The 27,363-nt window shown below is 34.1% G+C and overlaps 4 protein-coding genes across 5 annotated transcripts; 1 reads left to right on the top strand and 3 right to left on the bottom strand.

The window, feature by feature from the left end:
* Window positions 1-2,426: 2,426 nt before the first annotated feature.
* Window positions 2,427-4,386, bottom strand: LOC111492168 (transcription factor bHLH143-like). Its single transcript, XM_023141426.1, has 2 exons — window positions 4,277-4,386; window positions 2,427-4,182 (listed from the first exon to the last, which is right to left on the bottom strand). Exon 2 carries the CDS (start codon window positions 4,156-4,158, stop codon window positions 3,067-3,069), a length of 1,092 nt encoding a protein of 363 aa, XP_022997194.1. The 5' UTR covers window positions 4,159-4,182; window positions 4,277-4,386; the 3' UTR covers window positions 2,427-3,066.
* Window positions 4,387-4,584: 198 nt separating this feature from the next.
* Window positions 4,585-8,037, bottom strand: LOC111492167 (transcription factor bHLH143-like). Its single transcript, XM_023141425.1, has 4 exons — window positions 7,885-8,037; window positions 6,696-7,299; window positions 6,435-6,581; window positions 4,585-6,340 (listed from the first exon to the last, which is right to left on the bottom strand). The coding sequence occupies exon 4, from the start codon at window positions 6,314-6,316 to the stop codon at window positions 5,225-5,227; it is 1,092 nt and encodes a 363-aa protein (XP_022997193.1). The 5' UTR covers window positions 6,317-6,340; window positions 6,435-6,581; window positions 6,696-7,299; window positions 7,885-8,037; the 3' UTR covers window positions 4,585-5,224.
* Window positions 8,038-16,217: 8,180 nt separating this feature from the next.
* Window positions 16,218-18,013, bottom strand: LOC111492188 (cyclin-D2-1-like). 2 transcript variants are annotated; one of them, XM_023141451.1, is made up of 6 exons: window positions 17,484-18,012; window positions 17,291-17,377; window positions 17,114-17,212; window positions 16,836-17,037; window positions 16,635-16,759; window positions 16,218-16,563 (listed from the first exon to the last, which is right to left on the bottom strand). In XM_023141451.1, exons 1-6 carry the CDS (start codon window positions 17,688-17,690, stop codon window positions 16,336-16,338), a joined length of 948 nt encoding a protein of 315 aa, XP_022997219.1. In that variant the 5' UTR covers window positions 17,691-18,012; the 3' UTR covers window positions 16,218-16,335. The 2 variants fall into 2 exon arrangements, with proteins under 2 accessions (XP_022997219.1, XP_022997220.1); XM_023141452.1 differs by lacking the exon at window positions 17,291-17,377 and having other exon boundaries at window positions 17,484-18,013.
* A 5,157-nt stretch (window positions 18,014-23,170) lies between these two features.
* On the top strand, window positions 23,171-26,589 carry LOC111492224 (protein CutA, chloroplastic). Its single transcript, XM_023141499.1, has 6 exons — window positions 23,171-23,439; window positions 23,527-23,642; window positions 24,823-24,885; window positions 25,365-25,396; window positions 25,510-25,604; window positions 26,363-26,589. Exons 1-6 carry the CDS (start codon window positions 23,270-23,272, stop codon window positions 26,442-26,444), a joined length of 558 nt encoding a protein of 185 aa, XP_022997267.1. The 5' UTR covers window positions 23,171-23,269; the 3' UTR covers window positions 26,445-26,589.
* Window positions 26,590-27,363: the final 774 nt, after the last annotated feature.

Genomic DNA, 27,363 nt, shown 5'->3' with positions numbered 1-27,363 from the left:
GTAAAAAAAAAAAAAAAAAAAAAAAAAAAAAAAAAAAAGGATTTTGTGAGCATTCCGGAGAAGAGAGAGAAAAACGGTGCATGACGTCATGCTTACGTACTTAAAACATTTTTTGTTATTTATTATAATTTTTATTGAAAATTTGGACAAAAATGTTATAATTGTCAACGTCTAACTAATTTAATTTAGGGAATGATCACAGTTTTATAATAAAAAAATAATAAGGTTCATTAGAGAAGTACCAAACAAAGTCATGAGAATTTATGTTCAAATTGGACAATATCATATCATAGTAGAGAGTTATGTTCATTTAATCAATATCAACTTAATCGACCGACATTCTTATAAAAAATTATTTTATTATTTATGGTAAGAATTTTGTTAATTTTTTTTTTTTTCAAGTTTGGAAGGATTAGATTTTAAGGTATGTAGTTGTATATCCGATTAAATCGTGTTAACTTTGAGTTAATTAAATTGGCGTGCTTGAAAATCACGTGACTTGATTATTTGTCGTTTCTATTCTGTTTAAATTATCTAACTCGATTCTTTGTCGTTTCTATTTAGTCCAACTTACCATAAAATCGTGTGAGTTCTTTTAATTAACAAAAAAAAAAAAAAAAAAAATGAACGGTCATATTTAATGCAACGTAAACGTATGTATGTTGCGTAATATAGTTAACTTGTAAGTAAGAGAGAATATAATATTTTTAAGTTAAAAAATTAAACATTAAAATTGAGTTTATTTGAAAGTATAGTGAAAACTTATATTATAATATGAATGGAAAGAAAAAAAAAAAAAAAAAAAAAAAACAAATTATTGTAAAATGGAAAATGGAAAATAAAAAAATAAATAAACATGAAATCCCATTCCCACATCGGAAGGACGGAGGCGGTGCCCATAATTGGGAACCACGGAAACACCAATGTCTAGGAACCGGAAGCACCACAAAATTCAACTCTAAATAATAATATATTTATTGAATTTTAAAATATAAAAAACTGGGGATATGTTTTGGGCCTAAAAAGAAAGCCCAATTAATTGTCGGCACAAATGGGGACTGCCTATTTCTCCTCTAACGCTCTTACCTACTCCCTTCTTATGGTCAAACTATGTTTTTTTTTTTTTTTTATGTATATTTCTAATAATAATTCTATCACTAAATATGATTTATTTTGAAATTTTTATGATTGAGTCACTGAAAATGAGATTCCATTCCATCCAGGCTTTGGTACGCTGTAGACGCACGTGCCAAATCACCACACCCATACATTACGCTGCCTACTTCCGACCATGGCCGTACCGTACCCCACCCTCGTTTTCCCGTTCCGTTCAGAAGCAGAACCAGACCTCTGTGTTTTTCTTTTTTAAATATTTGTTGTTAGTGTCTGCGTGGTGTGTGTCAGATTCCAAAGGACAAGAGGGAGAGAGAGAGAGATAGCGACGAGACGTCATAAAAGGGAGTGGGGGATGTCTGACTCTCTGTCTGCTTCTCTTTCTGTCTCTCTTTTCTGACTCTCTTTCCTCACCTCTCACCTTCATTTCCATTTTCTTTTACCAGAGCCCATCCCAGCCCAGCCCATTTCCGCTTCGACCAAGGCTATGATTTGGGCCTGGAGAATGAAATATTTGGGCCCTGATTCTCCACAAACACTTCGAGAGAGACCTTTATGATCGGACCATTACGGGACTATTTTAGACAACAGCTGCCTATGGAACCACCAAGAGATCGTAGGACTTTAATGTGGGCTGGGCTGCTAAGAATGACCATATACAAGCTCCAACACAATCACCTATAACTTGGGTATTTTCTTTCTTTCTTTTTAATATATTGAGATAATAAGATGAATTATGTGAACTTAGACAAGAAATTTTCTTTCAATTAAACTCTAGACCTTTTATCTTTAATTGAAAAGAAATAATGAAATTCTAAAGTTTTGAGATTATAAAAAATAAATAATAAGAGATAAAATAGCTAGCCTAGTACTAGTATTTCTATTTCCCCAAATCTAAAAGAAAAAGAAGAGGAAAGAAAATCTCATTAAAACCCTCACCCCATCCCAAGTTAAAACTATATGTAGATGTAAAAGAAGCAAGAGGAGGGAGGGTAAATTGGGAATTTGGGATTCCATAACTATATAAAAAGAAGAACCTAACCCACAAGAGCATATATCATAATCATAAACAGAGATCAACTCGCAACCATTCAAATCTCAAACGCGTGCCACATCACATGCAGATTCAGATGCCATTATCCACATCCTTAATAATGCACTAACTCTCTTCCTTCTCCCTCCCTTCTCCTGGTGGTCCCCTCTCTATACTGTACACATCATCATCTCCAACACAGACAGATTAAATCTTTCTTTTTTTCTTTTTTTTTTTTCTATTGTTTACGCTTAAAGACAAATAGTAATAATAATAATAATAAAGTACAAAAGACATCGCTCTCATTATCATAAATGCTTGCATGCGACGCTTCTACATACATACACACACCAACCCTACAATTATAACTCGCAACCAAATCCACTACTACGCTACCCGCTGCTACACTACCAAACCCAAACCCAAACAAACGCGCAACTAATTTTGGCTAACCTTTCTTCTTTCTTCCTCCTTCCTCCTTCCTCCTTCCTCCACAAAGGAAGAAACAAAATCCCAATAGTTCTAATAAAGCTGCCAGGCGGAAGGTGGAAGGTGGAAAGCCTTTGACTGCTTCATGACCTCCTGCAAATTCAACAAACTCCACTGGAAGTGGGCATTAGAAAAAGGCAGGGCGGAGAGGGGCGGGGGGGGCCCACCAGTAAACAAGGGCGTGCGTTTCTTTATTAGGGACCCCTCTTTTCAACCCCACCATTTCCACTTGTTTCAGGTGGGGGAGTTGTAGTTGTTTCTTCTTTCTTCTCCACCTTTTAAACCCAATCTTCTGCTCATTTCTAACCAATGCATGAAGTTCCCTAACTTATTCAACGTGGTGGTCGGTCCACCATTGTTTTCCTATCAGAATAACATGTAAAAAACATAGACATACTACAATTGAACCCATCCTATTCACATACATATTCTCAGCAGCATGCATTGACCCCAAATGCAGCCTCTGCCTTCAATCTCAATGCTTTTAAGTACTGAATTGCCTTGTCTAGAACAACAACGGCCTCTTTGCCTTTCCCATTAGGAATTAAACCCTCGAGGATGCCGACGGTTTCGCGTATTTTCTCTTTTCTCATCTTTTTGTTGATACATGAGGAATCCACATCCTCCATATCCCGGCTTCCTTCGTTTCCACAGCTAGATTCAGCGTCGTCCTCGTATTCGGGGGATCTTCGAGGCATTAGTGAACTTGCAGTGTCCATTAGTGACATTACATCATAAACTCTATCAATTTTACGTTTCTTAGTTGAACCTGCAGAGCTAGCAACTTCTTCGTTCTTTTCCTCACAGTCATACTGTTGATCTTTAGTTGTCATTGTGCTCGGTGAATGACCAGTGCTTGTAACTTCATCATCATCATCATCATCATCATCATCAAATTCACTTTCATCCTCTGAGTAGAGGAGAGCATTGAGTTCTTCTGTGTCTTCTTGCATCTCACTCACATGGTTCCCAGAAAAATCATTTGACAAAACTAGTTTCGAGTCATAAATGAAATCACGTTTCTTCCCTGTATCTTCTCCATTGAATTTACAAGGAGCAGTAGGCTGTGGAGTCAATGAAGTAAGTAACTGGACAGGACCACCAACTCCAGAACATAAAACCAAAGTTGTTTTATCTGCAGATTGATCAATGACAAGAAATTCCTTCGGCTGAGCTCCAGAGCTAGAAAGAGGTGCCAGAGCCTCCTTCGAAAGTCCTTTACTTAGAGCCGCTAGTTTATCATGGTAAATAGGACTCTTAACAGGTAAAGTTGCTCGAGGTGAAGGTCCAAAGTAATCAAACCAATTACACGGTTCATTCATTAGGCCTGGCTGGGACTGAGGAACCTTCAATGCAGAGTTTCCTGGGTAAGATCCATTCGTTATGACCATATTGTTGCCAATACTTGAAGCAGTGGGATTAGATTGGCCCAGATTCGGTACAGTACCAAAAGAATTTAACAGAGATGTTTGCCAATCAAAAAGAAGCTTAGGAGGACGTCCGGCTTCCCAAGCTTCTCCCATCCAATCAAAACAATTTAGTTTCACCTAGATGGATGACAGAATTAACAACGGTTAAGTATCTGAAAAATGGAGCATGCCAGTGGGAAAGGACAAAAAATGATGGACGAGTAAAACATACCAGAAAGAGGGTGTTGTAAACTAGTGATTGCAGTTTCCGTATCTCTTAGGATTAAGAAAAATAACAAAAGACGCCAGCTTAATATGAACGCAAGAATACAGAATCTATCTNACATGCAGATTCAGATGCCATTATCCACATCCTTAATAATGCACTAACTCTCTTCCTTCTCCCTCCCTTCTCCTGGTGGTCCCCTCTCTATACTGTACACATCATCATCTCCAACACAGACAGATTAAATCTTTCTTTTTTTCTTTTTTTTTTTTCTATTGTTTACGCTTAAAGACAAATAGTAATAATAATAATAATAAAGTACAAAAGACATCGCTCTCATTATCATAAATGCTTGCATGCGACGCTTCTACATACATACACACACCAACCCTACAATTATAACTCGCAACCAAATCCACTACTACGCTACCCGCTGCTACACTACCAAACCCAAACCCAAACAAACGCGCAACTAATTTTGGCTAACCTTTCTTCTTTCTTCCTCCTTCCTCCTTCCTCCTTCCTCCACAAAGGAAGAAACAAAATCCCAATAGTTCTAATAAAGCTGCCAGGCGGAAGGTGGAAGGTGGAAAGCCTTTGACTGCTTCATGACCTCCTGCAAATTCAACAAACTCCACTGGAAGTGGGCATTAGAAAAAGGCAGGGCGGAGAGGGGCGGGGGGGGCCCACCAGTAAACAAGGGCGTGCGTTTCTTTATTAGGGACCCCTCTTTTCAACCCCACCATTTCCACTTGTTTCAGGTGGGGGAGTTGTAGTTGTTTCTTCTTTCTTCTCCACCTTTTAAACCCAATCTTCTGCTCATTTCTAACCAATGCATGAAGTTCCCTAACTTATTCAACGTGGTGGTCGGTCCACCATTGTTTTCCTATCAGAATAACATGTAAAAAACATAGACATACTACAATTGAACCCATCCTATTCACATACATATTCTCAGCAGCATGCATTGACCCCAAATGCAGCCTCTGCCTTCAATCTCAATGCTTTTAAGTACTGAATTGCCTTGTCTAGAACAACAACGGCCTCTTTGCCTTTCCCATTAGGAATTAAACCCTCGAGGATGCCGACGGTTTCGCGTATTTTCTCTTTTCTCATCTTTTTGTTGATACATGAGGAATCCACATCCTCCATATCCCGGCTTCCTTCGTTTCCACAGCTAGATTCAGCGTCGTCCTCGTATTCGGGGGATCTTCGAGGCATTAGTGAACTTGCAGTGTCCATTAGTGACATTACATCATAAACTCTATCAATTTTACGTTTCTTAGTTGAACCTGCAGAGCTAGCAACTTCTTCGTTCTTTTCCTCACAGTCATACTGTTGATCTTTAGTTGTCATTGTGCTCGGTGAATGACCAGTGCTTGTAACTTCATCATCATCATCATCATCATCATCATCAAATTCACTTTCATCCTCTGAGTAGAGGAGAGCATTGAGTTCTTCTGTGTCTTCTTGCATCTCACTCACATGGTTCCCAGAAAAATCATTTGACAAAACTAGTTTCGAGTCATAAATGAAATCACGTTTCTTCCCTGTATCTTCTCCATTGAATTTACAAGGAGCAGTAGGCTGTGGAGTCAATGAAGTAAGTAACTGGACAGGACCACCAACTCCAGAACATAAAACCAAAGTTGTTTTATCTGCAGATTGATCAATGACAAGAAATTCCTTCGGCTGAGCTCCAGAGCTAGAAAGAGGTGCCAGAGCCTCCTTCGAAAGTCCTTTACTTAGAGCCGCTAGTTTATCATGGTAAATAGGACTCTTAACAGGTAAAGTTGCTCGAGGTGAAGGTCCAAAGTAATCAAACCAATTACACGGTTCATTCATTAGGCCTGGCTGGGACTGAGGAACCTTCAATGCAGAGTTTCCTGGGTAAGATCCATTCGTTATGACCATATTGTTGCCAATACTTGAAGCAGTGGGATTAGATTGGCCCAGATTCGGTACAGTACCAAAAGAATTTAACAGAGATGTTTGCCAATCAAAAAGAAGCTTAGGAGGACGTCCGGCTTCCCAAGCTTCTCCCATCCAATCAAAACAATTTAGTTTCACCTAGATGGATGACAGAATTAACAACGGTTAAGTATCTGAAAAATGGAGCATGCCAGTGGGAAAGGACAAAAAATGATGGACGAGTAAAACATACCAGAAAGAGGGTGTTGTAAACTAGTGATTGCAGTTTCCGTATCTCTTAGGATTAAGAAAAATAACAAAAGACGCCAGCTTAATATGAACGCAAGAATACAGAATCTATCTACGTGACTGGTTTCAGCAAATGACGAAAGTACTCAGCCTGAAAAAAGTAAAAAAAAAAAAATGGGCATGAGTTCAAAAAACGTAAACAGGCATTTCCTCTAATAATGTTCATTCAAGATCAAAGACGGCATTTAAGAATTTAAATACGAACCTGACAATCCTGGAGAGGTTGAAAGCATGCAATGACTCTAACTATTATGGTGGAACTTCCAGCAATCCCATTTTCATGTTTCAATGCTCGAAATCTTGTTTGACTAGCTGCTTGGCACACCATAACTACTACCCTAGCCCTTCAATACGAGTAATAGCACAATTGTCTAGAGAGAAACAGAGTAAATGTCCGTCTACCACGATCGAATGAGATTCACAGCCAACTAGGTAAGTCGCCTTCTTCAAGCGTAATTGAAAGAAATAAGACTGAAAACTGGAAGTAGGATACTAAAACGGATTTCTCAAAGCGAAGGAAGGTGAAAAGAAACAAATTAAAATTTCAACTAATCTGGCGGACATAACAAGGAACTACGACGAGAAAGTTGGATCCCATGGATGATAGCTTTATAAGAATATGACGAGAGAAAGAGAAGAATCGATCTACGATCAGAGAAGAATTACAGAATAACTCTACAGTATAAGTTCAACGAAACGACTTTGCGAAAAACGTCGACTGAGAGACTCAAACACCACCGCATGCTGTTCCAACCTTTTCCGCAAACGGATCTCCACAAATCAGAACCGTCAACAATAATTCAAAACTCCTGCAAATTTTTATTTCATTACACCATTAGAAACACCGCTCAACTCCATAAAAACGAGATTCTAGTCATATTCAAACACAAGGCGCAGAGAAAAAAACGCCATACACGGAACTGAAAATTTCATCGACTTCATAACTGAAACCAATTCAAACACGACAAATATCTTCACAATAAAAATTAACGAAATACTCCAAGTGACTCCATGAACAAAAGACGAGCACGAACATCATAAACCAAAGCAGTACAACAACAAAACAAAAAATACGGAGAGAGATAAGTCGTAAACAGAAAACGCATGCGACCTGAAGCAATTAAATTCAACTTGTCCCTTCAAAAGCCAGAGAGGCGTTATCAAAGAAAAGAGTGTAAAGACAGGTACAGCAGCATAGCAGAATCACAGATCATGAAGTTGCAGACTAAGAAGAATAAGAAGAAGAGAAACAAGATCATGTTCGGGTTCGTTAAGCAAGGATTCAGAGATAGGATTCAAAATAAGAGAGTAAAGAATGCAAATTACAGTAAATCGCCGGCGAGAAAAAGAAAGAAATCAAGGGAGGAAGGAAGGTAGAGATAAAAATTACTCACGAAAAGAAAATCCCCTGAAGAACCGTGGAGAGAGCGAAGGAAGTTAGCTGAGTTGAGAAATTTCACAGATCGTACACAGTACTGAAAGAGCGTCACGGAGAAAGAAGAAGGCGAAACAATGAATACAGTCAAAGGCGAAACTTGTAGATTGCACGGAGCCTGAAATTATATATAGAATTCAATTTCACACAAATAATAATAACAATATTTGCAATTAAATTACATTTCCCTCAAATTAAATGAACCCATAAAATAAATAAATTAAAAAGCAGAAGGCCCGCTCGTACGTGCGCGGCGGGCGCACGCAAGGTATAAGTGTACAATGATGGAACTGCGGTAAGATTGCCAATTACGTTCCTCCCTAATAAAAATCAACTTTAAAACAAAAAAGAAAATTAAATGGAAAGCCCGCGGGAATTGGGCCGGGTGGGCCGTGGTTCCGCGTGCCCATCGTGGTTAGTTATATCATGACGTCGGAGACGGAGGGTTCGGGTCTGGTCAAACTACTCGAACCCTGGTTTGATTTGACCAACCCATCGCCTTTTCCCTTCAGTTTATTTACCGGATACTCTGGTTAATGAAATTTTTATTATTAGTTAATTACACTTATTTCTAATAATTAAAGTTTTTTTTAATTTTATTTTTAGAAACCTAATAATACAAAATTATTTTTTTTGATATTCTCTATAAATTTTATTCAATTTAATTATCTCCATTAAAAAAAGGTAAAAAAGCGTTTAAGTACCACTCCTATGTATAATCACTATCTCAAACAATTCCACTCACTAGGAGAGATTTTCACGTCCTTATAAAGGGTATTTTGTTATCTTCTCCAACCGAACCACTCCTCTGTAAGACCCAGTGTTCGTTCTAGCACACCACATGGTGTCTAATTTTAATATCATTATGCAATAGCCCAAGAACACATATTGTGTTTTTTGAGCTTCACTTAAGATTTTTAAACACATATACTAAAGAGAGGTTTTAGTATCGTTCAAACTGATACAAAATCTCACATTAAAAGTAAATAATGTACGTTCATCTAACAACCAACCCCAAGAACCAGATACAAAAAGAATTAGGTACGAAAAGATACTAAAATTTTCTGATTCATTATTGATCATTCTTCCCATCTTTATGACCAGAGCTAATGGCAACAATGATTCAAAGGAAAAATTTGGCTTTGCAAAAGCAGTCGCCGGAAGCCATTAAAGACCAGAAAATTAGAAAGTTCATTACTCAGACTAAAAGAAGGGCTGGAATCCTATGTTTTGCATCAACATTAATCATTTGTACCTTGACCGTTCAACTTAGATAACGTGGGTCCCGCCCACGATACTGTTGACCAATCATATGTTTTTCCCATTTTGTGGCCGTCGATACCTTGCTCACTTTCAGAATCATGGGGGCAATTACGTCTTTTCACACACTCAGCCCTTTTTCATGGGCTGTGATGTTTGGTACTTTTGGATGATGTGATGTGAGTGTGTCTGTAACGATCAATGGTTCCATAAAATAAATATTTAACATTATAATTTATTAAAACTATAAACTATTTATCTATTTATTTCATTGTTTTATTATAACTTTTAAATATTTTTTAAAATAATAAATATACTTTATTCACAAATGAAAAGTGCACATTGTTGGTATAAGTAGTAATTTAAGTTTTTCGTATTCATCTTATCACCAATATTGTTATCATTCATATGTGATCTCAGTTTATTTATCTTATCACTAATATTTAAAATAATAAAATAACATTGGTACGTGCCCACAAACATAATAAGAAATATTTCTTCCTATGTAAGGGTTGATATATTTTAGTGTCTCGAATGTCAAATCAACATCATTTGGTTTCTTTTATGTCCGTTTCTTTCAATTTAAATGCAATTATATTTATCTTGATAACTTTTGTTCAAAAGTTATTTTTATTAAAAAAAAATATTTAAATTTCGGGATAATATGATATGAAATTAAAAATGTCATAAATTAGTAGCTTTGTCTAAAAATAATGTATTTTCAATTTACCACGAGCACGTGAGCGTGTTTGTTTGTTCTTTTTTTGTGTGTTCAATCTTGAGGGGAAAAAAAATTAATAATTTTCAATCAATTAAAATTCATGGTGCATTGAATCAATTTATACCTTAGAATCTCAAAGTAATAATTCAATCCATTTAGAATGTAATTTTTTTATATAAAAAAAAAAGATTTAATTCAATTATTGCATTTATAATTAAAATCACCGAAATAAAAATTTAAAATTCTATTTATTTGAAATACCCAATTTATGGGGATCCATCTAATACGGTGATTGGTGAATGCGGCTTCCACGTCACTGCACATTCAATAAATTTTAATAAATTTTTAATTAAAAAAAGGGATAAATTAATAATAAAATTCCATTATAACGTGGAATGAGAAGCCATGCTGTGAAAGCAGCATTTTCAATTTTAAAATACGATCGGATTAATATGCGTTACATTTGCAATATCATAATGTATAATATAATGCCGCTCTTGACATTAATGTAAATTGTTTTGTATGAATATGAAATAAAAATAATAAGCAATATGGGACCCACAATAATTTCAACAATATAATAATATTTAAAGTCTTTATTATATTTTTAGACATATTCTTGTAAATTAATTTTTTTTAATAGTTGTGTGAATGTTTGATTAATCCACCACACCTAAATGGTGTGAAAGTTATCTTATTTATAATCAAATAAATTACAAGGATATGGAAATAGTAATAAATGGAAATAACAATAAATGGAAACATACCTATGATAATAAGGCAAATATTAGATATTTGCCTTATAATAAAATATCAAATATAATATATATGGTAAACTATAATTTATTACTAAATATCCTTAACACCCCACCGCAAGCTAAGCGTCGGATTTAAACGAACGTGAAGCTTGAATCTGAAAAATTCAAAGAGGTTGAGAAACACTTTTCTTGAAGAAGCTAACAACCCGGTTCTTGGCCATCAAAAATTGCAGAGGGATCGCCGCTCAGCGGCGATGCTGCCTTGGCTTCGGCGAGAATATGTCTAACCCATGAAGAGGGATTGTCGCTTAGCGACGATGCTGCCTTGGCTCTGGTGAGAATATTTCTAACCCCAAGAAGTAGAAGGGGAAACCTAGAGCAAGGGACAAAGACAATGTTGAAGCCGGAAGAGTCGCCACATTGGGCGAAGGAGCCAATTTTGGCGAGAAGGACAGTCGGAAGAGTCGCCTCATTGGGCGAAGAAGCCAATTTTGGCAGGAAGGGCGACGGCAACTTGGTTGGCGAATAGGCCAGTGCGGCACCCAGATTCCGAAGGTAAATCTCTGCAAAAGGTTGATAGGTTTAGGTTAGGGTTTATGTGAAGGATGAAGGTTGATTGGGAAGAAAATGAGAGAGACTATATTGGCCAAGGGGAAAACCGATTGGGTTGGAAAAGGTGAGGTTGTATGTACAGAGTATGACGAAAGGTGATTTGGAGGTCAATAGGGCGGAGCCGAAGAGTAATCAATCGGCTCCGCCTGCGGCAGCCATGAAGACTGCCCCTGCGGCGTCAAAGCCAACAGGGGTGGTGGAAAAGAAGATTAGAGGATTCAAAAGCCATTGAAAAGAAAGGATCGGGGTTGTTAAACCGAGAGGGCTCTGATACCATGTGAATGTTTGATTAATCCACCACACCTAAATGGTGTGAAAGTTATCTTATTTATAATCAAATAAATTACAAGGATATGGAAATAGTAATAAATGGAAATAACAATAAATGGAAACATACCTATGATAATAAGGCAAATATTAGATATTTGCCATATATGGTAAACTATAATTTATTACTAAATATCCTTAACAAGTTGGATAAAATTACGTAAACAATTTAATATTAGAAAATTGTCGGCATAATTTTTGAATTTATAAAATATTATTGTTTCAATTATATGATTAAAACTAAAATTTAATGCTTAATTATAATAAGTAATTAAAAAAGAAAAGGAAGTGGAAACGTGTGACACGTAAGCAGGTAGGCATTTTTTGAATTAAAAAGAAAAAAAAAAAAGTTGGCTTAGGTATGGTGGGGCGCGTGGGACATACGGCCGTGGAGCCAATTTGGTTGTGGATTCTCCAACAACAATATTCACGCTTCCAAAGCTTTTTTTTTTTCGTTTATTTATTTATTTATTTTATTTTATTTTATTTAAAAAAAAAATAAATAAATAAAATTCCTCAATCAACACCACCACCAGCACCACCGTTCCGCACTTGAACAAAAAAAAAATAAAGAATTAAAATATTTTCATATTATAGGATTTAAGAATTAGAGAAATTAAATATTTTAATTTGTATATTATAAATAAATAAATAATTGAAAGTATTTTTGGGTAATAATAAACTTCCTTCACAAGTGTTATATGATTTGAAAGCTTTTCTTTTGCTTTATTTGGAAGACATCATTTTCGAAATTAGTTCCGTGGGCTCGAGATAGCACGAAATTGTCCCATTGATTTGATCTCTAAAAAGGAATAAATAAAATAAAATAAAATAATTCCCATCATCAAACACGTGCGGATGGCATGCTCATGATTTTCCAGGTAATATACAAACTATGACAATCGCTGGTCAAATAATCTCATCAATTTAATTTAATTGTTTTTTTTTTTTTTTGCCACTTACAAAAATTAGAAAAATATGATTTAAATAAATAAAAATGTTGGGTTGAGTTTGTTATAAATTTATTTAATTTATAATTATATATTAAAACTGAATATAAATAAATAAATTTTACATATTGACATTTTATTAGAATTTTAAATTAAAACAGTAAAGTTAAGGAGGGTAAGAATGGATTACTTTTTAATTAATTTTCAAACATAATTATTAGGCATTTGACATTAGGTTTAGATGGGAGCACGGTCTTAATCATGCCGACCCGAGATATTCGGACTGAAAACACCAAAAAATAATAATAAATAAATTAAAAAACTTAATACAATTCCATTAACCAATGCCACTTAATTCTGAAGTCAACCCTCAACAGTTCCACTCCCCACTTTTTATTTATTAATAAAAAATAAAATAAAAATTGAATCGAGATAGATCACAAAGAACTCGGTTACGAGGATCGTTATATCAACTTCCACTACAAATGGATATCTATAGTTCAAGTATTTTCATGAAAAGATGCCATCGTCCTCATCCCGAATGGAATTATCGATCATGACAACGTCTGATAATTAGTTACTAGAGTCACTTTAATACTGCGCAAAATTTAAATTAAAATATAATTTTGAATTTTGGGTTAATTAGTAAGGTATATATAATAATTAAAAAAGGGGTTTTTTTTTTTTAAGAAAAAGAGAAAATACTTGAGAGGGAGTAAGAAAATGAAAAAGAAAGTAATAATTGATAATAAAGAGTGTGAAAGAAAGGAGCATTAGCGATAATGAATCGAAGTGCGTGAGGTTTTTGAAAGTAAAAAGGAAAAGAAAGGCAGGTTATTAAATTAGGCAAAACCAGCATGAATAAAGCCAAAAAATAATAATAATATAAAAACTTTTTTGTCCACCCAAGGAAAAAAAAGCTTTTACACGTCAGCATTATCCCACCTGTAACAAATTATCTGGTAAAAAAGTAAAATAAATAAGTTAATTTTTTTATAAATTTTATAAATTTAAGAATAATAATAATAATAAAAAAAAAAGGGGTAAAAAGTAAAACGCAACAAAGCCACGTAAAAATTATGAGCGCGTGCAAACCCATCCGTACATTGGTGGGTGAAGTTGGGATGTGAATATGATATGGGTGGGGATTGGAAGCAAAAAGAAATGAAATAAATAAATAAATAAAGCAAGTTGTGGGGCCCACCAACACTATAATTAACGGTGGAATTAAGGCTTTTAATTGTGAGATCATCGTCCTACTAATTTGAAACATCTCTTTATTATTTTTATTATTTATTTAAAATCATTCAGCTGCTAATTAATAATTGACCTTTTACCTACTCACAGATACTAAATATCATCAACTCATTAAATTTAAATAATAAAATATTCATGATTAATTATAGATCATTTTATCTAAAGAATTAAATAATAAAAAGTTAAATATATTGACTATTGATTGTATTCAAATATGCTGACATAAAAATTAAAAGCACGAATTTATTAAAAAAATGTTTATAATTTTCAACTTCAATCAATAATGCAATAATGGGTTATTATATTTTCTTCCTCGTATAATTGACTAAATAATCCCATCCATGGAATTTCGCCAATTAAAAGAGAAAATAAATACTGATTTGTTTATATGGGAGAAATAATAATACACGTTGAAAATAAAATAAATAAGAAGGGGAAGAAGAGGAAGGGCAAGGGAGTAATTTGGAAATAAATAAATAATTAATTAATTTAATAAATTAGTCTCGTTAGAAAGGAAAATAATAAAGAAGTGGGAAGAAAATCTTGGTGTTTCCGACCACGAAATCTTCACAACAGTGTCCACTCAATAATTTTAGAAAAATTAAAAATAAATAAATAAATAAATAAATAAGAAATTGAAAAGTCACTCACGCGGGTGGCGACTTTTTGATGGACATGCCGTCTTATCTCAGACGCCATTTCTCTCTCTCTCTCTGTTGAAAACCCATTAACCGCACCCACGGTTGAACAGTAAATTTTATCTTTTTTTACATTTAATAGGTAAGTTTTGTTTTAATTATAGTGAGGGGTGGACAGGTGGCGGAAGAGGATTGGGGAACGGGGAGTGTTAAGGAAACAGTTGGGTGAGGGAATCGGGGTCGGGATCTAGTAGCAGGAAGTGGGAGTGGTAGGCGCATGCATTGCAGCACGCTTAGGCTCGGACTTCCATAGGGAAGGATTTTTTGGTCAAACTATAATTTAATGCGGAGGGAGTGCACGCGAGGGGGAATTTATATAATTAAATTTAAATTAAAATTAAAATTAAATTAAATTAAATCAAAAGAAATGAGGTGGGGACCACGTACCAGCGCTCATCGCGGAAGACTAGCTAGCCGGCACTGGAAGTAACGGCCGTACTTTCTGTTTCTGCCTTTTCTTTTCTCCCTTTTATTTTTTATATTATTATTATTATTATTATTATTTTCTTGCATTACTTAAAGAAAACACAATAATAATTCGTCGGTTGGGCTATCTTATCTTGATTGGTTTACCCCAATGGCCCATTCATTCATACGGGCCAACTTCAAGAGTAAAACCACTCTGGTAAAGCCCAGCCCATTTTATGTGGGCCTACATAAGCCCATGTTATATTAGTACCCAATATCGGCCCAACTAAACTCACTCGATAAACATTGAGGGGTAAAAGTGGGTAAGATAACCATAAAATGACAGTGAATCACCAACTCAGTAAAATTGTCTATATTGCCATACAAAAAGATGGTATCATTATTCTCTCTCTAAATTGAAGAGAGAGAAAGTGTGATGAGCCTCATTTATTAAATACTCTGCTCAACTAGTAGCTATTGTTCACTTTGACTCATATTGCCGCTAACTTCACGATTTTAAAACGTGTCTATTGTTAGATGAACACGACCATCGCTTTGCTTTGGGCTTTCCCAAAAGGCCTGATACCAATAGAGAAAATATTCTTTGTTTATAAACCCATATATAATTAACCGATGTAAGACTTTTATCGGTTAATGCGAGAGTTAATGTGAGACTTTCATCATCCAACACCTCCCCCCTTAATCGAGGCTGGACTCCTTTTTTTTTTTTTGAAGTCCTTTGCACGACTACGTTTAGGGCATAACTCTAATACCATGTTAAACGAACACGACTCTCCACAATGATATGATATTGTCTACTTTGAGCATAAGCTCTCAAAGACCTCATACCAATTGAGAGTATTCTTTATCTATAAACTCAAGATCATTCTCTAAATTATCTGATGATGTGAGACTTTTATCATCCAACATCTATTAGGGAGAGGTTTGCACACCCAATTCTCGCTCCATACCAAAAAAAAAAAAAAAAAAAAAAAAAAAAAAAAAAAAAAAAAAAAAAAAAAAAAAAAAAAAAACTCAATATTTTTTCCTCAACTTTTTTTAAAATTTAATTATTGTTATTATTGGGATGGGGTTTTACCACATAAGCTAAAGAACAAAACCCAGTCATAGTTAGACCAATAGTCAACACAAAGCGCTGTCAACTCTCTGCTCATACTGCGTTTACAAGACACTATTTAAATGACTCAACAAAATATATATTAAACAATTCCATAATTTATATTAAAAAAAAAAAAAAAGACAATTTAATTTTTTTTTATTTCTTTGGTTTTCCTTTTTTTGGTCTCAGCCAATACAAATTAGCCACGTAGAAGAAAGTGTATCTCACAATCAAACACTTCCCACTTCCTCCTCCTTCTGTTCCTTTAAAATTACCGCTGTTATTTTAAAATTACCACATCAAAAATTTACTTCACAGGGTCTGTTCAATCTCCTCCTCTTTGTAGCATTTGAGTTTGCACACGACACAACTGCTGTGTCATTGCTTGTATAGCTTAAGCATGTCATCTCCAACACCCTGCTCGGGCTCCGTCGCTCCGACGACATCGACGCTCTCGAGCCCTTCCCCAACCCACCCCCGCAGACGAACATGTCATCGATTAACTTAAGACACTTAAGAACTCTTTCCTGCACATAAATGTATGCATCAGATTATGATCATGTTCCACACATAATCAACTTCTTATCTATATTATTACCATTTGGAGTTGCTGAATTAGAAGATGAATTGCTCTATCAGGGTCCACTGATTGAGCTTCCCCGGCGACTGATATCGCCACAGCTGCTGCAATCTCCGATGGTTTGAATTCCAAGAACTCGATACCTATAAGAAAGATCGATCAAAACCATTTCGAAACTCATCGACACAATAATGATTGCGTTCAAGAACGAAATAGGACCATGTATTATGTTCAAGAGTAGACGACTCGATTGCTCGATTGACATTTCGAGAGAGAATTCGTCGTAGTGGATCTTTCGAAGGTAATGATCGATAAACGAGAAAGGGGTAACTGCTTGCATTCTCCATCCCAATGTTGTCAACACTAAAAGCTCCATTCTTTCAATGGTTCTTGCTTCAAACACAAACTTTGATCCACCCACCTGTGATTGAATCCGATTGTTATTAGCGAAATGTGAATCGTTTTCGATCAAACAAGTATCGAAACGATTGTCGAACCTGTAAATCCAATGAGAGAGGGACTTCTGTCTCCTCCAATTTAGCTGCAAGGGACATACATGCCACAGCAAGCAGCTGCATTGTCCAAGCTCTGCCTTTCTGCAAATGGCACAAAAACAATTAGACATCAAATCGTATCGATACTATGAATTAACCGAAGGCGATCGTCATCCTTACGGGTAGATCATAAGCGGAGAGGAAGCGATCCAAGTAATTTACGGCTAAGTATATACAGAGAGGTCCAAATCTGAAATGAGTACTCACCTGTTGATCAAGAAAAATGAAGAAATGAGTTTGGATATTAAGCTTTGATGAATGAAGAACAGAAGAAATAAACTTCGAAAATCTTTGAATCAAGACCAATACTCACCTTTTTAATCCAATCGACGGCCTCTGTTCTTGCTCGAACATCCAAGTCGCCGTTGTGGAACTTCAGGAGGTACCCATGAAGAGGCAAGTGATGGGTTTCCTTCTCGACCATTTCAATCAAGCATTCATCGCTCATAAACGGCAACCCATCGGAGGCACCGCGGCGGTGGCTCCGATTCCGATGAGTTTTAAGATAATATGGCGCCATCAGAAACCCCTTTTCTCTGTTTTGGATTGCGAAAAACAGAGGGCAGAAGGCTGAAGCGGGCGATTATGGATTTTGAAAGGAATAAGAACAAAAAGGGTAGTAGGTAGCAGAGGGGCTTGTTCTTGTTCTTGTAGAGTGAAATGTGTATGGTCGTTTAGCGTCGAGCTGCGTTGTGGAAGATGGGGCCTGAAAAGACTGGCGGAATAGAGGAGGAGGCTATGAAGGGGATGAAAAGGGCGTTCCTTTTTAGGTTAAAGAAGGAAGATGGGGAATGGACATATAAGGAATCGCAACCACAAAACCTCTCTCTCTCTCTCTCTGTTTGTTTGTGGGAGAGAGATGCACAGAAGAAGACAGGTTACAGAAGCCATCGCTTCCTTCTGTCCGCACCCGACCCGACCCGACCCGACCCAACACACTTTTTTTTTTTTTTTTTAATCATATTAAGAAAAAAAATTATTGGAAGTATATATATATATATATATACACGCGCATGTGTGAATGCTGTTTGGTGAAACTATTACTCGAACACGAGAGTCGATAAATCATTAGGGTTTGCTTTACTTATGATAAGGAGCTTGGAGTTCAATTGCAAGGCGCCTAGAAGGATGAGAGCGTGATTCTTGAAGCGAGATGGAGAACAAGGGATCTTAGTGAAGGAACTGAAATATTGAGATACATATAACAATAAAGATTTTGATTATTGAATCACTGTTAGCATCTTCAATCCGAGATAAGGGTCTTTTCGATTCGAAATCCGTATTTTACGTAGACCCCACTAAAAATCATACATATGGGTCTCCCCATACGACTCGCACCATAAAACTACGAGAGAAGGAGGAGGACGTTGGAATCAAATAAAATGTTTAAACATTCGAGGATGAATAATTTCATGTCGGCTTGATGTATTAGACTTAATATTGTAAAATGAAAATGATAGTAACTAAAATGGTAAATTAACTATTTAGTGTATTTCCTTTATTTTCCTTCAAAAATATTTTGGAAATCTTTTTCAAATTTAGGAATTGCATTAATTAAAATAATAACACGTGGCGATAAATTTTGAAATGCCAGTCTCAACTCAAGCGTCACGTGAGAAACAAGGGGCACGATGGGGTAATTTAATTAGTATAAGAGGGTTAGAATTGTAATTTAGAACACGAAGAGAAGCCAAACGTACCGGGTTGCTGTTTTTTCGTCTCATGCTGACACGTGTACTATGTCAGAATCAGAAGGAGCTGCTGTCTGGGGTGGTGGGCCCATCTTTTTCGCGCCTAAATTTACGAAACTGATACTGACTTTTTGTCCGAATATTTGGTATTTTCTCGTATATAAATATATATATATTATAATTAACATAAACACATTCCCTAATATACGGATTACCACCTAATTACTCCATTTATATAATTTAAAATTTATTTTAATCTTTCTTAAAATTCGGATTTGAACCTTTCAATTTAGGGTTTATACTTTACGTGTGATAATCCTATAAAATTAAACAATTGATTATCTCGTTAATCACTAATTAGTATATATCTATATAATATAATTTTTTAAAAAAAGTTATCCATATATATATATATTTTTTTTTTTAATTACGATATTTTACATAATTTGTCTGCATCTATATTGAAAACCGTTTAAAATAATACAACTCGTATTATGTTAAAATTTATTGAATATAATATAACAAAAGACTTCAATTATTTTAATTTTCCAGCATTTTTTTTATTTTATTTGCAGTGGCTTTTGCTTTTTTTCACATTGGGTGCACTTAAATCATTTGAATTTAAAAGTAAATACAAATGTTAGTAACATTCATTAATTTATAGACTATAGTTTAATTACCAACGTTAGGTAACAATGTCACACTTTAACCTTTATCTTTTATCTTTTCTCTTTTAAAATTTTGATTTTATCCCTTTTAACTTACCACAGTTAACGTTACAAATTTTAAACCTAATCAAACTAATTAAATATTATAATCTCGAACAAAAAGGACAAAATTGACACCAAGTTTTTCACTGACTCTCTTGAGCCATACTCGATCATTCGCTCTTTAAGGAGCGTTAATTATACATTTTTATTTTATTTTATTTTTATAGAGTAATAAACAAATCCAAACCTTAAAATTTGATCCCAAAACATTGGTAACAACGTTTGTGTGTTAGGATGCTCTGTTCTTGGGTTCACCCAACACCAAATCCCCAATTAAGGGTAACCCTAAACACACTTTACAGCGACTCCTCTCCCTTTTGAAATGCTCTTTTTTACCTTTGGAATTTTGCCTTTTCCCCTCTCACACTCGCATGCCCCATATTCTCTTGCTTTTTGGAATATAACACTTTTTGCCTCTGTTTATGAGCTTAATTATTTCCTTCGAGATTAAAAGAGAAACTCCTCTCCATCGTGATAGTCTTCGAGTTCTCAAAGTTATGTCGTTCTATTCTCACGAGACAAATAACTCATTCCTGTCTCGAAGACTATAGAAAAGTCAAAATAAGAGAGTACTTACTACTTACGTGTTTTTAGCATACTTGATGATGTCCAGTGTTTACTGTACTAGAAGCTACGACCCTACACAATTGCACGACCTTCCATAGAGCTTCCCTCGAGGCCTCCTTCTCTAGAGCTCTAGAACAACCTCTCTTTAATCGAGTATCGGCTCCTTCTCTAGAACCCTCAAACAAAGTACATAATTTGTTCAACATTTGAGTCACATTTGACTACACTTTTGAAACTCATAACTTCTTTGTTCGAAGTTAAACTCTCATGATTGGCAAGACTCTGATACCATGTTAAAGACCATAGCTCTCAACAATGGTACGATATTGTCAACTTTTAAGCATAAACTTACTTTTGGTCTTTCCAAAAAGCCTTTCATCAATAGAAATTGTATTCGTTACTTATAAACCTAATCATTTGATAACCACGTGAGGTTCTCCTAATTTTAATTATTTTCTCCAAATTTTAAGAAGACTAAAACATAGTCATTTGATAACCCATTTGAGATCCGAGCCTGCTCATTTATATTTACTTAAAGTATTATTTTTTTTGTTCTTAAAAGAAAAAACAAACATTATTCAGATCTCAAGACCATGTCGTGTTTGGGTCGCATTTTATTCAAATGGTATGTATTCTTCATCCCTGTAGTCCTCCATATTTCAAACCAATTCCTCCACTAGATTCTTCAAAACGTGCCCCTTTAAATTATAAATACGAGATGACTTAAACTATGATTGTTTACATCTTCGGGGATCAATCAAATGGTAGTCAGTAATATATAATAAAAAAATTATCTTAAACTATAATTTTTATTTATAAAAATTTAAAAGCGTCTCTTATTCTCTCATAAATCAATAATTGAATGGATGATTAAAAATAATAATAAGGATTGTGAGAATTCATTTGTATAGTAAGGGATCTAAATTCCACCATTTGGCCTTGAGATTCACCCCTTGAATAAACTAAATCCCATGTGGGATTATTTTATACGCATAGCCAAACAGAGGCTTGACCAAATAATATTAAAAAGGGGTTTTTCAGTATATTAAATAATTAAGTTAATTAATTCAAAGGGCCTTTATAGACACGTGGACTACAAAGCTGGGCTTCCATAATCCAATTCCACAGCAAATCCTGAACGTCCGCTTCATCTTTTCTCCTTACGACAAATCTCAGCCACTTGATTAAAACATTTTCCCACTCCTCCCTCAAGATCTGTATATTCAAAATTCAAAATTTATATATATTTAATTCTTTTAACTTCCAAATTAGTGTTCTAAACTTTAATATTCACATATTTATTAAACTCAAATTTGAGTTTAATATTTGAAAGTCTAAACTTATAAAATTTAAATGTATATCTAATAAAGAATAATTTTTTGTAGCGCTAAATAGATATAAATCTGGTAGATTAAATTTATAATTATCATTAAAACTTATTTACAAATATCAAATTATTAATTAATTTAAACATAAATTCGTAGATAAAGTGATAATTATTGTTTATGAAAAGAATTAATTATTCAATTTGGATCGTAGTGTTAAACTAAAAAAACATTACATTAAATGAATAAAAGTGGATGTGACCGTGGACAGATTATTTCTGTTAAAATATTGAATTGCACAACAAGTATATAATATAATTTGCAATAACTTTACTGAATATTAAATTAATAAACCTTTTTTTTTTTTTTTTTTAAGTATTATAATGTATTTTTAAAATAATATAGTTTCAGAGATGAAATACTGAATATGAATATAAAAATTGCCTTAAATTTAGATTAATCCTCAATTGATGGGATAATTGTGAGTTATCGTCTCTTTTAAAGGCTTGTTTTTTGGAAGAAAAAAAAATAATCTTTAAATTTATTTTTATTTTAAAAGAACGAACAATTATTTTTAATATAAATAAATATATTGGTCTCACACATAGTTCAGTATAAATTTTTAATATCAATTATTTTCCTCGAGCGATACAACAAAATTTCCTTTTAACATCTATCTATCTATATATATATATATATATATAATTTGCATTTTATTCATATTAATGGAAGTAAAACATCTTAATAAATTAAATAATATATTTTAAAATTTTATGATTTAATATTTGAATATAATTTTGTAAAACTCAAATATCAATATAATAATATAATATTCTACTTTTAGAAAAATATATTTATTTGTTTAATAATTAAATGAAGAAAGAAACATACATACATACATATCTATCTATATATATATACATGCATATATTGGTCTAAAAAATTATTTACAAAATTAGCATTTCACTACAAGTAATCAATTATTAATTTACTAATTGTAGGCAAAATATTAATTAGTTTATATTTCTACTCTCTCAACTCGTGATTAATCTACAAATTTCACATCTGTCAACTATTTTGATTCTAGCATGATTGAACCACATTTTTTTATTATTATTATTTTTTTTTTAAATTATTCATATTATTATTTAATTTTCATAGAAAAGTCCATCCAATATTTATTATCAATAATGTAGTCAAATACATTGAATCTTATATCAAATTAGATTATTGATTTTTCTTTTTCAAAATAAAAAGAAAGTAATTGATTTTTTTTAATTAATAAAAGTATTATAACATGTTGATATAAAGCTATTAAATAATTTTCAATAGTTGTTGTATATTAAATAGCATGTTCCCAATAATCTTTCAATAAGATTCAATAAATATTACCACATATTATTAATAATTATGTGAAATTATTGATGAAGCAAATTAATTCGCTCTTATATTATTTTAATTATTATATAATTCTCTGAAAACATCCAAATGTAATTTAATATCTTGCATTATGGGCCGAAAGCCCACTTGAAAATAAGAAAAGGGCTTTATGCCTACTATATGGGCTTTTGGATTGGGCCCATAAAGTGGTAAAAAAAGGCCCAATGGCGGAAGAATCAGGGGCAAGAAGTAAAGTAGCTTCCAGAACTGAAGGCTTGGTTTGTTCGAATTCCCAAGTTGAGGCATCAAGTAAGCTCAAGCCGGAGCGTCGAAAAGGCGCGACACGAATAGCGCTATAAAACCGAAATGGCCTTTACTCTCTGCAGCAGAGTCGCGACTCCATTGCTATCACCCTCTGTCCTACGACGTCGTTTACCTCTGGTTGGTGCGTTTTGCGTACTGAGCTTCGGATTCTCCAATCTCTTCGTCTCCAGAACGGGTTCCGCTCTGTCGCTGCCTTTTGCACCTCTCTTGAGGTACTTCTTTTTGCTTCTTTGTTTTCTTTCTCGATTCTTTATTTGATTTGTATTCATGTTGATTTGCTAACGGAAAACGTATTTCAGATCGACGTTTGGTAGTCAAGGACCTGCTAGGAACGTGCATTTGATAAAAATGGAAGGGAATAGTGCCGCGGTGCCTAGCATTGTTGTTTATGTTACTGTTCCTAACAGGGAAGCAGGTTCTATATTTTCTCTCTGCTCTAGAAGTCTCGCGTTATTTGTGGTTTGGAATTCACTGATCATTCACTGGTATTTTGTAAATTGGAACAAGATATTATAATCAGATTAGCATAGATATTTTTCGTAGCTATGCCTTTTGTCTTGAGGTTTCCAATATCTCGTGTTCGGCATTTCACTTGGTTGCTTGTCAGTCAATCTAGTGTCAGGCTCTTCTAACAGCGGTTTGTACACCTTGGTTGATGGTAACATAGTTGTATGTTGATCAAATAGTATGGTAATTGACGATATGGTTTCAGTATTGTACTTCTTATGCTAGTAATGTCTTCACTGTACTTGACTACAATGGAGTTGAGTGTTGATACTTTATAGGATCTTGTTGATTATGATTTAGACATATATATACTTGGCGCATTGTACTAATAATGTCCAGACTCGGTAGGCCGATGATGAAGTATATTGTAGCTTAGGAAATGCTGTAATGTATATATATATTATTGTTGAATATATAGCATGTGTTCTTATCCAAGAACAAAAAAAGAAAAAAAAAATGTAGCATGGTTTCTTTTCTTCTGGTGTTAAGGAATGTTTAACAGTAACCGACTCACTTGGATGATTAATGTTCTAAGATAGTAAGGGTCTTTTTGGTATTTAATATGGAGAATGTTTTATCCTTTCAAATTCTTTTGGTTAAATGGGTTCAACAAATATCTGTTTGGCATATATTTCTTTAAACGGTTTGTGAATTTAGTGATCCAAATAGTAGAAATTCTAAAATCAAATATTTATGCCGGTGTATCCAATTTTGAGTTTGAAATTTCAAAATCCAGAATTATATTAACTACTCCATTGTTGTTAAAATTAAATTAACATAATAAATTAATCCAATGTTTCATATTCCCATCCAATAAGTTCCTCTATTTTTTCCGTTGTGACCACTTTCTTCTATTTCTTTTTTAATAAGAAAATGATATGCCTAACCATGTAATTTAAGTGTCTAAAAAGCGTTGGATTGGTGTTGAATGCCCAAGCTAAGGTGTAATGTGTTTCATAAGACTGATTGGTTGGGCAATGGGTAGAGAGAGGGAGGTTTAAGAATGAACCTGACTTTTCAGTACTATAGGATTTTCATTTTAGTGGATGTTATGTTTCTTATCTCACTCGTTCACATTCTTTCTACAGGTAAGAAACTAGCTGAAAGCATTGTCAAAGAAAAACTTGCTGCTTGTGTTAACATAGTTCCCGGTATGTGCATCTTCTCCTGCTGCTTGTCAGCTTAAAGTGAAAGAATGCATTCTTCATAGTTTGGAAAAGATATTAGTTCAACAATATTTATAATCCATGCTAGCAGAACATTTGTTATCCTCCTTTAAGTTCTCTATTCATATAAATAAAGTTGCTTCTGACCATTTAAAATTGAAGCTTACTGGATCTTCCCTGGAATATTTTAATGCTGTTTTTTAGTGAAGGAAACTTGTTATAAATAGTCTACTTGATCATGTTGGGAACAGAATTGCTTTCCTTTTCATCCGTTGACACTTCAGACCGTGTGATTTCACAAACAGAAGTGATGCTTCAAGACGTTTTTGCAGCCCCGTTTTAATTTTTTTTTTTTCAATTTTCACAATGCATTTCTTCTCTTTTAGAGATTTATTTTTATTTTATTGCAACTGCCTATAGTAATATGACTTTTCAGACTTCTAATGAATACTTTATATATGCAGGTATAGAATCCGTCTACCAGTGGAAGGGAGAGGTATGGTTCTCATTTTCATAAATTGCTATATAGTTATCAAGTATGGGATCGCTTGTTTGTCTTTTCCAGAAAAAATAATTTAAATGTAGGCTTTTTGTTTCTCATTGACGCAGATCCAAACAGACGCTGAGGAACTTCTGATTATTAAGACCAGGCAATCACTTCTGGGAGCACTGACAGATCATGTTAAGGCAAATCACCCATACGAGTAAGCCTAACATTCTTCCTTTGTTTTTGTCTTTTGTTTTGTTTGTTGCTGTGTGTGTGTGTTTCTCATTTTTAATGTCGGGTACAATGTGAACTGCTTAGCTTATCGGCTAGACATTTAGGGTTTTTAAGGATAATATTTTTATTTTGTTAACCATATTCATTTGCTGATATCTTTGTTTTTGTTAGTCATTACTTTCATGAATGACTGTAAAATCTTTGATTTTTGAAATTTTATTAAATTTTTAGTATCTGTAAATAGTGAAAAGCTAAACAAAGAAGATCGGTGTAAGTAGCAAGTAGCAGAATACCATAAAAATAATAATAATAATAATAATGATAAAACCATTATAAAAAATGAGATCTTGGACCGTATTTGGTTTTTGAAATAAGCTTATAAACTGTATTTTGACCTCTGGGTTCTTTGTTTTGTTATATAACTTTTTAGAGGTGTTTTTAAACTCCTAGCCTAATTTTCCTACTCAAATTTTGAGAACTAGAAGGAGCCTTTTTTTTTTAAAAAAAAAAAACTTGTTTTGTTTTTTGAATTTATCTAAGAATTTAAATTTTTACTTGGGAAAGATGAAAGCTGTGGTAAAGGTAAGAATTGAAATCTTTACTTGGGAAATATGAAAACTGCGGTAAAAATGATGAGAAAACAAGCTAGTTATATGTTTCTAAGTGGGGGAATCAGGAAAAATATTTTAAAAGCCCTATTTTGTCCCTTCCAAGGATTAATCTCCATCCTTTTTTACACAGGGTGCCTGAAGTTATTGCTTTGCCTATCAATGGTGGCAGCGTGGAGTACCTAGAGTGGATCAAGAGCAGCACGAAGGACTGAGTTTCTCTGCTTTAAAAAGTTTATTCGACTATATCAAGTATTCTGTTTAATTTGGTATTATTCGACTATATCAATAAACTCGATGCTGTCTTGTAAATAACAGTCGTTATTTGGTTTCAAAGATTTATATATTTTGTTCATCTCATGCATTGTGTTATGTCAATGACTCATTACCTGAACTTACAGCAAATATGCGTTTGCAAAGTACGAGGGGAAAAAACTGCAGGAGTTTTCGACTTCGTTCGAGGTCAGAAATTTCAACCTCAAAACTCCATTACCATTTAGAGGGGTCTCTGGGGAACATTCTTTAAATTTGCAGCTAGGTACTGGGATGGTTGACATTCAGTTTCCAAAATCCAGCTTCTTGAATGATGTTTCTGCATGATTCATCAGTAGACCAGTGTTCTTCAAATTTAAAAGCTTTAGGAGAGAACCTTTTCCTTCCAGGGAAACCAAATGAGTTATATTAGCCTGTGATCCTACCTGCACCAATCGAGATGAGTAGCCCATATGGATCTCTAAATGCAATTTGCTCACTTCAGGGAGAGCAGACAGAAGGAGGAGGTCTTTGCTTTATTTGCTTTCTTCCTCTAATGGAAAACAAATAGACGATAAATTCTGAAATTTGGAGAAGAGAGGGATTGGAGGCCCTATCACTCTTAAGTAAAAACATCTCCATTAAAGCCAAAATATTTGAAAGCCAAAATATTTAAGACCGCAAACATCCAGAAAATCAGCGAAAAAGGCAGATTCCTCCTCCCAAGATAAACTGGGTGTTAGTTGATGAAAGTCTCACATCTGCTAAAGAGAATGTTCAACCATGAGAGCTTATGCTCAAAGTGGATAATATCGTACCATTGTGGAGAGTAGAGAGTAGAGTTAGGGGAACATCAAAATAGCTATGAGAGTTTTAAGTACA

Source organism: Cucurbita maxima, unplaced genomic scaffold, assembly GCF_002738345.1.
Source record: "Cucurbita maxima cultivar Rimu unplaced genomic scaffold, Cmax_1.0 Cma_Scf00017, whole genome shotgun sequence".
In the NCBI taxonomy this organism is placed as follows: domain Eukaryota; kingdom Viridiplantae; phylum Streptophyta; class Magnoliopsida; order Cucurbitales; family Cucurbitaceae; genus Cucurbita; species Cucurbita maxima.
The sequence above is the reverse complement of the archived record's forward strand: the minus strand, read 5'-3'. Positions and strand labels throughout refer to the sequence as shown.